General features: G+C 36.1%; 1 protein-coding gene across 1 annotated transcript in view; it reads left to right on the plus strand.

Annotated features, from left to right (window-relative positions):
* Nucleotides 1–15,990, plus strand: part of LOC145691982 (protein takeout-like) — a 69,630-nt gene that overhangs the window by 40,988 nt on the left and 12,652 nt on the right. Inside the window, exon 4 of the mRNA XM_081767279.1 lies at nucleotides 3,744–3,877. Coding sequence (XP_081623405.1) covers nucleotides 3,744–3,877 — 134 coding nt within the window. The remainder of the gene's footprint in view (nucleotides 1–3,743; nucleotides 3,878–15,990) is intronic.

Raw genomic sequence — 15,990 nt, forward strand, 5'->3', positions numbered from 1 at the left:
TCATTGTGGGAAATTTAGTTCTTATAGTATATTTAAACCCGTGCCAGTTCCGTCTATGCTTTTAATGAGGTTCTTGATCAGACCGAACTTTGTGTGTAGAGGGGATAAAAAGATTTTTTGCGGATCAACTTGACAGATACATGACGTTCTTTCACCTGGAGTCGGTCAAGTTCGTTTCGGCCATACTTTCTTAACATAGTGATTCTGCTTGTCCCGACTGTCCCATTCGCAAAGGAAGATATTGCAATGCAACTTGGTACACAAATTACGTCTTACCTATAGTATTTTTCAAGATGCATCATATTTTGATACCTGTAGCCAGGGTAGCTTCATAGGTGCCAACTTACTTTACAAATAGAGATTTTTTTGAAGCAGATTTCCTTCATTGTCCTTAATTTTCCGTTTTGCGTACATTATGCACACATGCACATGCTACCCTTGAAAAACTTGTTTCATTCTGAACAGAATGACGCACGAACCATGATACTCGGATGGATAGTCCTGCAGCAGTAGCTACTTTCTTATAAACCTGCAACCGGTTCACAGGGTTAGTTGTATTGCAGGGGGCAAAATTTCAAAATCACACGTACTCGCCAATTTAAAAATGATGGTCACCGGTATCTCTCACGTACAAATTATGGAAGGTCACTACCCCCCCCCCCCCCGCCACGGCCTTTGGTTTGGCAAAGAAAGAGATTACATCAGCGCATAAAATTTCAAAACCAGACAATTAGATTCATCGTAATCAATTTTAAATTGGACAATTCATATACATGTTAAAAAATACCTTACCCTAAGGACGTTTGTGTAAAGCTCTCTCTCTGCACTGAAGTATGTACCAGTTATCGATTGCAGTTTTCGAATCAAAGTCCTTAAGGGAAGGGCCATTGATGGAAATTATCTGCAAATTATACAGTGTGTCAGTCCTCAGTGAATTCCTGTAGGAAGTCTTAACTCTGTTGAGACTGCTGAAGCCTCTCTTATATGAAGCAGTACTCACAGGTAAAATTGTACAAAATGTGACAATTGGAAGCATTTTTTAAAAAATATTTTATGTACCAGTATTTATTTATTTTGTTATTTATTTATTTATCACTGATATCGTAACGTGATTGGTTGATCTGTTCTAGGCACTGAGCTGTCCTCCCAGCTATTATAGCTTCAAATAACGAGGGAAGCTATCTCTCGCGTTGACGAGCCAGAAGGCAAACCATTTCGATTGAGGGATGGGAAGGGAGAGGCGAATTACAACGTTGTGAAGGCTTCACATTCCATGTTTTCTCTCACTCGATGACTATTTTCGTGCAAAACAGAAACTGCGCATCCCTGTGCGTTTAGGCAGAAACCATTCCTTATTACTGAACACTGTACGCCAGCTCTAAATTTCTAGTCCCCACTGGCGACCTGGCGACCGGAAATTTTGCCCCCTGTTGTATTGTATAAACATATACTGACTCTGACAAACTGTGGGGGATGGATAAATTTCGAGTACGGATTCAGCTTCAGAAAGCAAAACTATATCAAAGTTAATTTCTCCACCTTTGTTAACCAGTGTTTTGTATTTTTCCTTTCTCTTTCCCACGGTTCGCTGAATGTAAGTCAAATATTTCCTGAATCTTTGGTCTATTCTGCGCATCCTATACTTTGTTCTATTTATGTATAGACAACATATGTCGTCGTTGGAATAACCAATTTGCATATCTCAAAATTTGCGATTCTCAGTTAACATCAGCACCATTAAAAGTGATTTTATGTGATCTAAAAAACGCTCCGCCTTCTCATCAACTCGATATCTCAGTAATGAAGCCATCGTCACACAAAATTCTTACAGATGCTTACTGCTATCGTTAATCTTACAACGATTGGTTAATTTAACGATGATATATGATTAGTGATACCAACCTGAAACGTTACAAATTCCCATCTAGAGAGCCAGGAATTCCCATTTTGCTCTGATGAAATATATTGTATGCCACTCACTTTCTTCAATATGTAAGTGAAGTAGTCTATTCGTAAATTTCGATCCCTGCATTTATCAAATAGCTTATGAATAAGTATTTTGCTTAATTGAAAGAGAAAATTGAAAATATGAACGAAAGAGTGTACATTTTTGCCAACATTTAGTAATTACATCATGCTTTGTGAGATCACCTTTTAATGATCGTAAAGACATTCTCCAGTCACTTTGTGTGGAATATTTTCTACGTTGGTTGTTTCTCGTGTCGTATTTTACATCTTCTTTCTTAATTTTTTTTTTAAATTTTAGTTATTAAATACCACAGTACAATTTACGTTTCACAAGTTACTTCTGTACTAGTACATTTAGTCTAATTCCTGACAATAGAGAATTTTGTTGCTGGTGGTGAAGTAAGGGTCTATGAGAAATCCCATATATGTTGTGATTTGCGACAAAAATTCCTATTATTCCTTTTTGGAGAAATTAATGTCAAAATATTTTACAATTCTTTTTCTCACTGGTTGCATTCACTGTATATAATAAATATAGATCCATATGTCAGATCATCGGGTACAACCATTTGAAAGAAACTCTATGAAATTTGCATTTTTTTAAAAATAGGATACACTCCAAATATTAAAGAAAATATTTTAACAGTTTAAATCAACTGTATTTAGGTATATAGACCTATTATGATGCCCAGCTACGATTTTTCCTGTTACATAAAAATGTCATCATCATCAACAGAGGTATTCTGTCGTTTATTGGCAGGTTATGTGTTGCAACTGACAAGGTTCCATGCACCACGGTCTTCGTCTTTACCTACGATTTCTCTGTTTTCATATCGTCCATCAACTGTTGCCTCTCACCGTCTCCCTCTTTTTCCTGCCACCATACCCTCTAAAATATCCCTCATGATACAGTTCCTTCTTACAATGTTAATCAATGCCCAATCAATTTCTCTTCCTCTTCTTAGTAATATCTAACATTGTGCTTTTCTCCGCCACCATTTCTAACACCCTTTCATTCGTTTTCCTCTTGACCCACCTAATTCTTTCCATTCTTCTCAACACTCACATTTTAAAAGATTCCAGTCTTTTATTCATAATTTCTGCGTAAAGTCCATGTTTCTGCTCCATTCAGTACAATACTCTACACGAAGCATTTTATGAGTCTTTTTCTCAACTCTTTATTGAAGGTCCCACAAAATAAACTTTTCTTCCTCCTAAAGGTTTATTTCGTCATTCATATCCTTGCTTTTATTTCACACATAAAAAAAGAGCACATAATAGATTTTCAAACCAACAAATAGTAAAACATACTCGCGGACCATCACTTGTCGATCACTGGTCTAAAGTATCATAAACAAGAATATTTCGCTACGATGTGTTGAGAAATAATGAAGTTGTAGTGAAGAGTTTTCGAGAAAAACAGAAATAAAGTTCACATTAAGCAATTAGGTTGATTCTAAGGTACATTTTCTACAGATTAGACATAATTACGCCACTAGAAATTGGACTAGAAGTATGCCATAAGTAATATTTTGTTTTTAAAGAGGTCATTTTGTATTGGTATTAATATATAAGTAATACTAATTTAATATCTAAAAATATTGGATATACACGAAATAGCTTCTGAGAATCGAATTCATCTCACTACACCACTAAAAATGTAGGACTTTTTCCTCTTGAATACACTAATTTTTGGCTGCCGGAATTAATATACATATTAAAATCAATACGACTGGTAAATTTAATTTACACTTATGCAAGTATTTATGTTTCAGAGTGGATCCTAGAAAGTACCATCTAGAATTGAACCTAACTTTTGCCTCGTATGGAATTGTTGGAGATTACCAGGCCAGAGGAAGAATTCTCCTGCTCCCAATAGCTGGCTCTGGACAAAGCAATTTAACAATGTGTAAGTGTTTGGAGTGAAAGAAATATTCGTTGTATTTTTGCGGTAGATTTTCATAATTTCCAAAGTGGGTAAAATAACCAATAAAAAAGTATTTTAAATTAAGTGTCTTCAACATAACACTAAAGTGCAGAGAATAATAAAAAAGCAAGCACTTAGAAACAAATATAATTTACAGTTGAGTACCGTTAATCCGAACTAAATTGGGATCGAACCTTGTTCGAATTAAGCGATTGTTCGGATTAGCTGAAATAACAGTAAAATCGCGGTTTGAAGTAGGTGAACGGGTCTATTGTGTTATAATACATAGCGTATAGTATTTCGAAACAGGGTTTCTGGATTGTACTGGAAAAATGCTTAAAATGTTGGAAAAACTTGAAGCTTTTATTTTTCCACGTACAGCACATTCACTAGTTACATATCTTTCCGTTCGTACTGTACACTACCAGTATTGTACGTTCAGTTTTATGTTACAAAAACGTACTTATTCTATCACATTATTGTATTTCACTCATACTAAACCTATCATCATAGGTATTCTGCCTTCATTGGCAGGTCACTTGCCGCAGCTGAGAAGCTTCCATGCTCCATGGTCCTCCGCTAACCTTTTCGTCTTCGCGTAGATCATCATCCATTAATTGTAGTCTCCTTCGCCCCCTCCCTCTCTTTCCCGCCACCATACCCTCTAGAAGGTCCCTCATGATGCAACTAAACCTATAAGTTTCATAATTGTACAGTACGTACTGTATTACTGTCGCAGTTGTCGTAATGTAGCTTAAGACCTAAATATCATACAGGTGTTAAAGTCATAAACTGTATTTACCGAAGGTTTACTTTGTTTTCTAAGAAAACGCACGCATCTTCATCATTTTAGTTAATTTCGCCACATAAAAGAATAAAATAACAAAAAATAAAAATAAAATAAAATTTTCCTACCTGTCCTGTTCGGATTAAACGTATTCGATTATTGGGACTCCACCGTATTAGTATTATCTACAAGAAAAGTTTGAAGTCGTACGAGTGATACCAACCTGAAACTCCCCGGGCGCCAAATTAAGGGGCGCAAAATTCAGGAAGAAGAAAGCAAAGAAAAGAAGGAAAGACATGTGCACATATATAAAATGGAAGGAAAAAAGTAATAGGAAAAAAGAAAAGAGGAAAAAAGTAAGAAGAAAGTAAGCAGGAAGAAAGTAAGGAAAAAGTAAGGAGGAAGAAAGTAAGGGAAAAAGAATGGATGAAGAAAGTGTAAATAAGAAGGAAGAAAGTAAGGAAAAAGTAAGTAGGAAGAAACTAAGGAAGAAAGTAAAGGAAAAGCAAGGCTCATTTTTGAAAATTTTCTTTCGATTCGTGCGAACCATGTAGGCGCTTCGCGGCTGGTCTGTCGACCTCGCTCTTAGTACGGGGGCGCCGTTGTATACTCTCGCTCCGGGCACTGATTTTCCACCTTATGGCACTGATCAAAATTATAGTTATGTATACCATGTGTAACTTTTTCAGCTTCTGAGTGAATTATCAATAAATTGTAATCTACACTTATAAAATATATCGTGAGAAACTGTTTCTCTTAATTGAGAAAGGATACTTGTTATGTTGTCAGAAACGCAGTTACTTCGGGACAATTTTGTACCATCACCATATAACTAAGCCAAATGACGCTAAAAACGTTTTGTTTTCCACCTTTTCATGTAGAACGTTTAAAAATTTATTGTTTCTCATTTGATTCAAAGAATTTTATTTTTTTCTTTCATTAGTTCATTTTTCTTCACTCTTCAAATACCGGACAACAAATTCCGTTTCCTCGTACTTGGTTTTAAGAATCACATATGACAAAGTCACTCCTCACTAACATGCACTTTCCCGTTAACAAAGAAAAAATAACTTCAACGTAAAAGTTGGCAACACTAATATGCTTATTGATGACTTATTGTGTCTACTGCCCGCTTGCAGAGAATTATGTTGGCGTGTACTATACATATAGTTAAAAATCCCATATACATTTCCAATTTCCACTAAAATTCCGTTTATCCCATTCCCAATAATTAATGTCAAAAAAATCCCACAAAATTGGATTTTCCCCATGAGTTGGCATCACTGAGTTGGCATGCTTCATAAAATGACCGTCCAAATAATAATTTTATGTTAGGTATTAATTGGTTCGGCTTAGTACAACTTAAAAAAATATTTTTATAGATAATAAAAAAATGTCGTACTCTTTCTCCTGCAGATTATTGTGTTGTTGAAGTCAGTTATTTTTCTTTTAATTTTCTTTTTAATTTTATCCACTTTTCGTTAACCCAACAGTAGTTAGATTACCTATCTAGAATAAAGGTAAGGCATTCATTCCCTATAAAATTGGTCTCCCTAGGAAACATGTAATTAATTATCATGCATAGTAATCAATTATCAAAATTATTGATTTTTTCACTATAGGTACACTGAGAAAAAAAGGACTAGAATTTCCGTGTGGATACATAGTATTTACGCGGGTGCGCTCCTTAAGTAATGTAATTTCATGTATAAAAGTACAGCAGGTGGGAACACCATGCCAAGTCTGGAATTCGACGTCGAACTAGACTCGCTATGATTGGATAATTTTATTCACATGATTGGTTTCGTGTTAAAAACTATTACTCTCGTAAGGTAGGGAGTCACAGATTTAGAAAGAACCAAGAGGGCACTCTCGTAGGAAGGTAGTAACAACATTATATACGTAAGTTACCACCGTCGGAAAGGGTATGGCGTTAATTCTAGATTTGAAATGGTGGTCCCACAATACAAAATTTTCGCTGGACGGTGGTGTAGATCGTACTAAGGATGAAAAATCATTGCTTAATGTGGTGACGCGCGTAACCTGGTAAAAACAGCATTTACATGCCGACTGGATTATGCATTTTTGTCAGTGTATCAACTTTCGTTGGGAATAACTCATTATATTAATGAAAACTGCATCAAAATATCATGTAGCCTAAAAAGTAGTGAGCCTTTTGCGCACGAGGTGGCGTTAGTGTACCAAATCGTAGGGTATACAAGTTGCAGCGGGTCAGATCTAACATCATTTGACAGCTAACTGTTGAAGCTAGTCAGAAATGCAAAAAAGTGTTGGCATTCTTATAATCACATGTAAGGTATTGCACCGTGAAGATTGGTGAACATTCCGCAATACTGGGCTATTATTATTTCAATAATGGCGCAAAAGTCTTAGTGCGCAGGCCCATTAAGAAATGTGTACTGTTTATAAGCAAGGTAGATTGTCAAAAGCAACAACCAAATAATGGTTCCATTGCTTTCGTTCTGTAAATAACGATGTCTAAGTTTCTCCTCGTAGAGGGCAACCAATCACAGCAAAAGTGGATGACTTTAACACGGCATCCACGGCCAACCAATCACAGCAATCATGCCTTCGCCGTTGACTTTAACACCGATCAGCAAGTTAAATCATTTGGTGAAAGCTGGCTACAAAGATCTTTTTAATTCATTGCTTATATGGAACCCACTTTACTTTGTTGACTACTTGCCGAATATTTTAGAATAAGGTTTTTTGTTATGTGTTGCAGGAATTGTTTGATTTCTACACTTCCAAATTATGCTATGCATAAATATCGGAAGTATTATAGAATGGTTTTATCGTTCTGTTGACACGTAGCACAGTGAAAACGGTGAGAGAGATCCAGATTTTATCTTTTCCAACCCATTCAGCGTCCGAAGAATAGGGTCTATCTCCTCCTTAAGTCTCTTTTCAAACCGGAAGTTGTTCAAATTAGTAGTTTCCGCTTTCAACGTTTATCTCTATAGAATGAAAACAGCAACAGATAGTAAGAAGCGATTTTTGCAAACGATTCCGCGTCTCAAGACAACGTATCCTGACTATCCACAACAATCTGCCAAGAACGGAAGAGGTTTAAATTTACTATTACTTCCGGTTTCAATACCGGTTTCAACGTTTATCACCATACAACGAAAACGATAACAGATAGCAAGATGCAATGATGCGGGAGACGGTGGCACAATGGTAGAACGCTTACCTCTTGTACGTGGGGTCCCTAGTTCGATCCCCGACCAAGTAAGTTTGTGGTGGACAACTTCGTATTCGTGGGTTTCATCGAGGTACTCCTGTCTCCTCGCACATTATCATTTCTCTAATTCTTTCATAATCTTTAACTTGCTTTAATCATTGTCTCCCTTAGCCTACAGTACATATACATGTGACGTTAAACTGGAAGATTTCACTTCAGATAGCGAGATGCAGTTTTCTGAAAGCGATCCACAACACTCTACCGAAACCGGAAGTGGTTGAACTTTACTATTACTTCCGGTTTCAGTACTGATTTTCATAGAGCAAAAACGGTAAGTGTTATTAAGAAGCTGCTTTTTGCAATCAATTAGTGTCCCTTAGCCCTCTATTTAAACCGAAAATAGTTTAAAAAAAAGCAATTTTTAGTTTCAACTCTTATCGCTATAGATCAAAAACAGTGAGGAATAACAAGTAATGGCTTTTTGATAATTCAGCGTCCGAGGAACAGGTTCTATCTTTGACCTTTTTACTTCATTGAAATTGCACATGCACTGTTTAAAGTTTCAAGTTCGGAAAATTTATATTTTCGAGAAAAGTACAAGAGTGTCGAAGTTCTCAAATTTTTGGTGCAAGTAGAATATATCCCGCCGTGCAACCACAAAGTTTAGTGCATATATATAGATATATATATGGGTCAAATTGAGAATCTTTTTTTTAAAGCTGATTAAAGATAATGTCAAATGATATGTATTTTTTTGTACAGTCCGCAGCAAAAAACCTGCAACATGAGCATGTAAGTTTATTGGGAAACGACGAAGTCTTTTGCTCCAAAATAAGTGTGCAGGGGAGGACGCCGAGGTTTCTCCTGGCGTGATTCGTGTCACTTAGACGTCATGTTGATTCCCTGCGCTGTTAGGCGTAGTTTCACAATAACCTTACAAGCTCATGTTGCAGGTTTTTTGCTGCGGGCTGTACCATATAGGTAGTAAGTACCGTAGGATCGCAGATAGTATTCCCCTCATGTGAGATAAAGTAATTTTTCAGTAGTAAGAAAATCCAAAACCCATTAGAATATTCTATGAAAACCTTAGGTTTAAAGTTTTATGGATATACGTTAAACGGTATTGACAGTGGGAGAGTGAATATGTTCACATCGGAACGAACGGACGGACAGATTCTTTTGAAATCCGTTAAAATCTCGATAAGATCACCATACTTTGTTCTCTCCTTTCATCGCTCAAAACCTTAGAAAAAGTATATGAGAGCAGTAATCAATTTGGCGATCCTGCAAACTATGAATTCGACACTAATACTGGATATTTGGACATGCTATTCTCAGTTTCGTTGATGATAGGGACTAAAGTTAGACTTAATCTTCATCAGAAGTGTCACTACTCATCTTACTGGCCCGAAAACTGTGAATTTGACACTATCATATCTAGTATTCAATCTTCTCTTTTATTCATCCGTTTTTAAACGAAAAGGAACGTCTCTAGCGTCGTCCTTTTGGTGCGTGAGACTTGGCAATCATTCCCGAGAGAAGCTCATGTGGTTTGGATTGCCTGTTAAGTTCTAGGTCCATATAGCCTTGCTGCTGAGAAGGACACTAAACTCCAATTTATTACCACTAATATTCGTCTTCCTGGGTATTTATCTTCTTTAATGCATCCATTGACTTAAGTTTAGAGGTGTCCCTCCAGTTTAAAACTTACAAAAAAAGCAGTTAAAACATTAAAAATTATTAGGTTAGGTTACCCGTAAGACTTAACCTAAACTAACAAAACCTAACCTAATAATTTGTAATGTTTTAACTGCTTTTTCTGACTCCAATCAATCACTTACTTAGGTTAGGTTACCCGTAAGACTTTAGGACAGTGACTAGATCCGGTTCCCATAGAAGCTTCAACTATCACTTATATTCAGTAACCCATGGTTCTCATAACAATTTAATAGATTCTCTTCATTATTCTTATATAATTCTGTAAAACTCAATGAAGAAATATCACATTCAACACAACGATTTTCCATCCTATACGACTACAATGCTGCTGAATCATCGAAATCTTCCGCGTCTTGCAAATATATCTACAGAGTATATATCTTTCTCGTATTAAACATTACTTTACTGCGAAACTTACACACCTAAATATCACATAAGAACTCCAAATCATCATTTCTCACCTTATCTCTCCTGTAAATTTTCCTAATTTTTATTAAAAAATGTTGGGGCAACTCTAAACTTAACCCCATACATTTTGACCCCCTCCAATCTCCCCTCACCAAATCGAAAATAATAATAATAAAAAAAAACGGCATGCGAGTTTTGAGGAAGATCTATCCGCTTACCAAACTTGATGACTGCTTTGTGGACAAACACCGTGTGCTTGGGTTAACTCGTGGTACTTTCGTTTCCTCCCACTTCCTTCATTCCATCATTTCATTCATTTCTCACTATCACCGTCTCCTTTAGCCTAGCCGTAAACTGAATGATTTCACTTCATTGCTAGGTGACTTCTTTCTGTGCGGAAGCATTTGATGTATAGATCAGCTAGTAAACCTAACATTATAATAAAGAATAAAATTCCACATAGTCACTTTCTGACTTTATACGATAATTGAAATGAAAATATCAATGAGTATAATTACTGATCGTACTTTTTCAGATTTTAATTCTTAGTCGAATAAGACTTGATCCTTGGAAATTGGGTAAATCATTCACTTCATATAACAAAAGATTACGATCATATAGAAATCACATCTCAGAGTATTTTATTTGATATTTTATTCGAATGTTTTCCCGAGTTCGTATGTTATAATGTCAAGATTTAATTTCAACCTTAAGCTGGCACCCATAAGATCAAAATCTTATTGTAGCATTATATTTCACAATAACTTCTCGCTTACTTGTGATAAAACTATAACAAAGTTTCCACAAAGTGAAACAAAATTCAATTAGAACTTCTACTGACACCTATAGAGTTACAACCTTGTAATATTTATAAAAAATTAGCACCTTTGTCTCTTTGGTCCACTTCCTTTATGAGTAACTTCCAGATAATATCATTGTCTTTCCTCTGTTCCATTTCAGTTCTAATACCAAAACTAAAATTCTGTGTTTGCAATAACGATTGAGATACGTGAGTATGAAACGTTACCATTTGATATAACAATATAAAACTGGTACAACATATTTGCAACAATTTTGTCTGAAATAGAAGTAAAATAAGTAATTAATGTAACTTTATACAACTTCTGTGTTGGGAATGCGCTGTTAAGTAAATCCAGACAGTATTGCTATTGCGTACATTATTTTTTTCATTATCTTCAAAATATCAAAAAATCCCCTAATTGAAAGACAATGCAATTAATGTGAAAAATGTATAGACCAGTAAATAATTACTTTAGTTTCACGTAACACTATAATATTTGGAAATTTTCAAACTGTCTTATAGAAGAATGAGGCAAAAGATTTCCAATACGTATTTCGGATCTGTTCTTGCTTTATACGTAAAATTATAACGAAAGTGCCTAGTACTCGAAGTAGAGGTCATCGTGTTGCAGTGGCGGATTCGGGGCGATTGCCACCCAGAAGAGCGAAGTTTTTTTTTTTTTTTTTTTTAATTTTATATATAAATAACACCCATCCCAGAGTTTGAAGCTCCTTAAAAGTAGCTGTAAGTAGCAGTATTACAACCCACCGTCCCACCCCTTTCCCCGAGAAGTCCGTTCTGGATCCGTCCCTGTTGTGCTGTACCGCCAGTTGTTTGATTCTTCCACTAGAATAGTTTTTGTCTTTCGAGTATTTCGGGTCACTTGTGCACAAGTAAATCATGGATAAGAACATGTAATTTTTTAAGGGTACGGAGTCCGAAGTATGTACTAAGGGTAATACCATTTCGCTTTCCTTAAGTTCCTGGTCCTTTGAGATTTATGTTGCGTTGCATTGTCATGCTAAAAAGACTCACTTTCTGATTACAAATGCAGAGTATAGTTGGCATATAATGCCATACATTCCTTCTAACTATTCTGAATACAGTTTAGCATTAATAACTTGGCTGTTCAGAACGGACTTATAGTTTATTATACCTTCGTAAGACCAGCAGATCTAGAGCATAGAGGTCCGTACGGGCCGTAATTTTTAGCCCAGGCCCGGCCCGGCCCGTGGATTAATAATGTGAAGCCCGACCCGAGTCCGAAACATGTTTTAGCCTTTAGGCCCGAGCCCGGCCCGAACTCGTGTGATAATAAAATGAGCCCGAAATAAGCCCGAATTACAGAGACTTAATACTTAATAATAACAATTAGAGGTTTAATTTTGCAGTTTAAAACCTTACGCGATTCAGGGAGAATAACGAAATAAAGGTTATTGTTTACACTTATATGAATTCTCTAAAGAAAGTAGTTATTTATATAAATTCCGTCTTTCTCATAATCATAAACGAAGTATTTCATTTCACTTCATTTATATAAATTCTCATGAAATGCCCAACTTGAAATGTATACTCCAAATATTTAAAACAAAATGTCAAAGTGTGCAAATTCTTTGTGTATGTTCTGATCTCACTCAGATGTTCCTCAAATTTGTCATTGATGATTGCTGTGAAGAAAGAAAATAGAATCCACGCTCTGGCTGCTCAGACTTTCACTTACAGATAAGCTAATTGCACAATGATAATCAGATTTTTAGTGTGGGCGTCTCATGTTACAAATTTAGATGTCCTTCAAAAGTTCTGTAGAAAGAATGGTCCGATATATATCGCTGTACAGTATATTTACAAAGATAGGTTCGAAAAGGCCCGAGAAATATGGTTGTATATTTTCAAATTTAGGGCCCGAGTCCGGCCCGAACCCGAAGTAATTCATGCTTTACTAGAGCCTAAAAATTGTGTTCTAAATGCCCTTGTTTGGCGTCAGATTTAGGCACCTGGGTCTTGTCTAATCTCTCCTGTACGCTATTTTTTTTTTTTGGAATATCATTGCTATTTTTATTCACACGTCTTTAGGGAATACTTGAGTTCGTCAGAAGTTTCCTGCACTCATCCATTCATCTCTCTGCTCTAAACTAACTAACTGTGGAACCGAAAGGTTCTATGCTGTATTCACAAAAGCTCTCCATTAGCTTCTGTCCATAGTCAACTGGATCTAGCTTATACTTTATGCTAGATCTATTTAATTTTGTCGTTTCATCTAGGTTTTCCTAATAATCTTTCTCCGATTAGGTTTCCAGTTAAAAATTTTGAAAGAGTTCCTACTTTCTTCCATTATGGCTAAATGACCTGGCTAGTGTTGCCACGAGACGAGACGAGACGAGACTTCAGGCTGTCTCGTCTCTTCTCGTGCAAAGCATGTCTCGTCTCGAAAAAAATGTGCTCATCCCGTCCTCGTCTCGTCTCGTCTCGTTTGTCTCGTCTTGTCTCGTAAAAAATATAGCAGCATACCATGGGAACGAAAGTTAAATGTAGGAGACTGCACCATGCTAATCAAGATACAACTAAGTTACAAGTATTAACCAGAACACAAAGACAAGAAATGTCACGGTAACTACACCGTGAAGCCTTCACCTCTGGTGTATGTGGTAGTCGGTTCGATCTCGGTTAGTGCCATGTGAGCTTTGTGGTGGACAAACATCGAATGTGTGTGGGGGCCGCGGTAGCTCAGTGGTAGAGCGTTCATCTCTGGCGCTTGGAGTCTCGGGTTCGATCCCAGCCCCTGCCAAGTGAACTTTGTGGTGGACAAACACCGTGTGCGTGGGTTTTCTCGGGGTTCTCCAGTTTCATCCCACTTTCTTCATTTCACCATTTCATTCATTACTCATCATCACCGTCTCCTTTAGCCTAACCGGCATAACCGTGGGACCTAAAACTGAAATATTTCATTTCATTTCATTTCATTTTTCGAATGTGTGTGTTTTCTCGAAGTTGTCTAGTATCCTACCACTTTCTTCATTCCACTAATTTTCCCATCATCATCCATTCAGGTGGGCCAAAGTTGCCTAAAGGTCTTAAAAATAAATTCAAATAAGCTCACAAGGCAAGGACAAATAGTTTACAAGATAATATATCTCTGCTATTAGCTGTCTGAGGCTTCTCGACCCTGGCTTTTTTTTTTTTTTTTTATTTATTTTTATCATTCTGAAACATTGAAATTTGTTTCACCAGTTTCAATACACGAATATACAGTAAATTGCTCATAGGTACGTTGAAGATGAAGACACTAATGTCAAATAATGTTTACACGACAAGCAAAGTTCGATGTAAAGGTGTCACCATCCACGACACTATCGTATACTATCAGCCCACTTGCTTTATAGTGTCTGTATATATATATATATATATATATATATATATATATATATATATATATATATATATATAGAGAGAGAGAGAGAGAGAGAGAGAGAGAGAGAGAGAGACAGAGAGATGGAAAGATATATAGATAAGTAGAGAGATAGATATGTGAGTACACTCTGATTTCATATATTTCAGCCTTTAGGTTTCCATACCAATCCAAAAACTACTTTCAATTTTAGCATGGTTAGATTTGTTGCAATTATTTTTTTTTAAAAAAAGCTCGGAACCAAATAATTTTATTGAGTAATGGAAAGTATTTGATTGAAATTTTATATGTTACTGCACAGTAAGCTCTACTTAAAGTGCCATAGTAATGGGAGCTGAACGACACATCGGACCAAAGAATGCTTGGGGCCAGTCTTCACCTCCATAGTACAAATCTGTTCCCATAACCGCGGGGTGTGTGCCACTATATGGTGGTTGCCCCGTTTGTTTAACAAACTCATGACAGTACACCCAGATTAGCTAGTGGTCTAAAAAAAGTTGATTTTTGGGTGGCCATTTTGGATTAAAGTTTCTTATAGTGTCGTGATCTATTCGCAATCATACAACGTCGAAATGTTGACACATTGGGTACGGGGATTCGGACTTGTAACCGCAGATGATTGTATAATTTATCAATGAGGCATGTTGTGTTAATGCACGAATGATATCTTAATCAATCCATCTTAGTTTTTTCTTGCCATTCATTAGCATATTTACTTGGCCCTGTATAAAACTTTTTCGTAATATATCCACCACCGGTTATTAACCACTTTATTGAAACGATCACAATATTATATTTTAGAACTGGCCTTTGAAATTAATTCTTTATTATATTTGCTTTAAAATTCTTTTAACTTCGTTTGTAAACATATTATTTTGGCTTTGTACATACTGTTAGACTTCAGTTTTTCGTTCTCTTTACGCAAAAAGGAGAGCTCTTCCTTTGGTTTATGCCCCTCACTCTCCACAAAACAAACGAAAAATAACATAAACAAAGAGTTAATTTTTATTTCAGTCACAATAGTTATTTCATCTGGCTGCACCCCAATGTCTGTTTTTTTTTTCTTTAAACACCTAACTTCCGTACATTTAATTCTTTCATTATTTACATCAACATGGTTCCGTATATTAAAGGTAAGTTTAGTGAAGCCACGTCTTTTTTAAACTTTTTCTTGGGTAGAATATTTAGAAGCTCACATTTTAAATTATGTCCATAAGCTTCGGGAATAAAATGATCGGAATAGACGCTGGCGTTTTCAACTTTAAAGATGTCTTTCCGACAGCATTTCTTTTGCCAAACTTTCCGCAAAGGAACCGAGGGAAATACATGATAAATAACTTTGCAACCCGTAGTATTTCTACTATAATTGCGACAAGTAGAACCCGTGTGCGTGGGTTTTCTCGGGGTTCTCCCGTTTCATCCCACTTTCTTCATTCCAACATTTCATTCATTACTCATCATCACCGTCTCCTTTAGCCTAACCGGCATATCCGTAGGACCTAAACTCAAATATTTCATTTCATTTCATTTCATTTTTCGAATGTGTGTGTTTTCTCGAAGTTGTCTAGTATCCTACCACTTTCTTCATTCCATTAATTTTCCCATCATCGTCTATTCGGGATAGGCCAAAGTTGCCTAAAGGTCTTAAAAATAAATTCAAATAAGCTCACAAGGCAAGGACAAATAGTTTACAAGATAATATATCTCTGCTGTTAGTTGTCTGAGGCTTCTCGACCCCGGCTTTTTTTCTTTTTCTTTTTCTTTTTTT

Source organism: Thermobia domestica, chromosome 8, assembly GCF_964235325.1.
Source record: "Thermobia domestica chromosome 8, izTheDome1.hap1.1, whole genome shotgun sequence".
In the NCBI taxonomy this organism is placed as follows: domain Eukaryota; kingdom Metazoa; phylum Arthropoda; class Insecta; order Zygentoma; family Lepismatidae; genus Thermobia; species Thermobia domestica.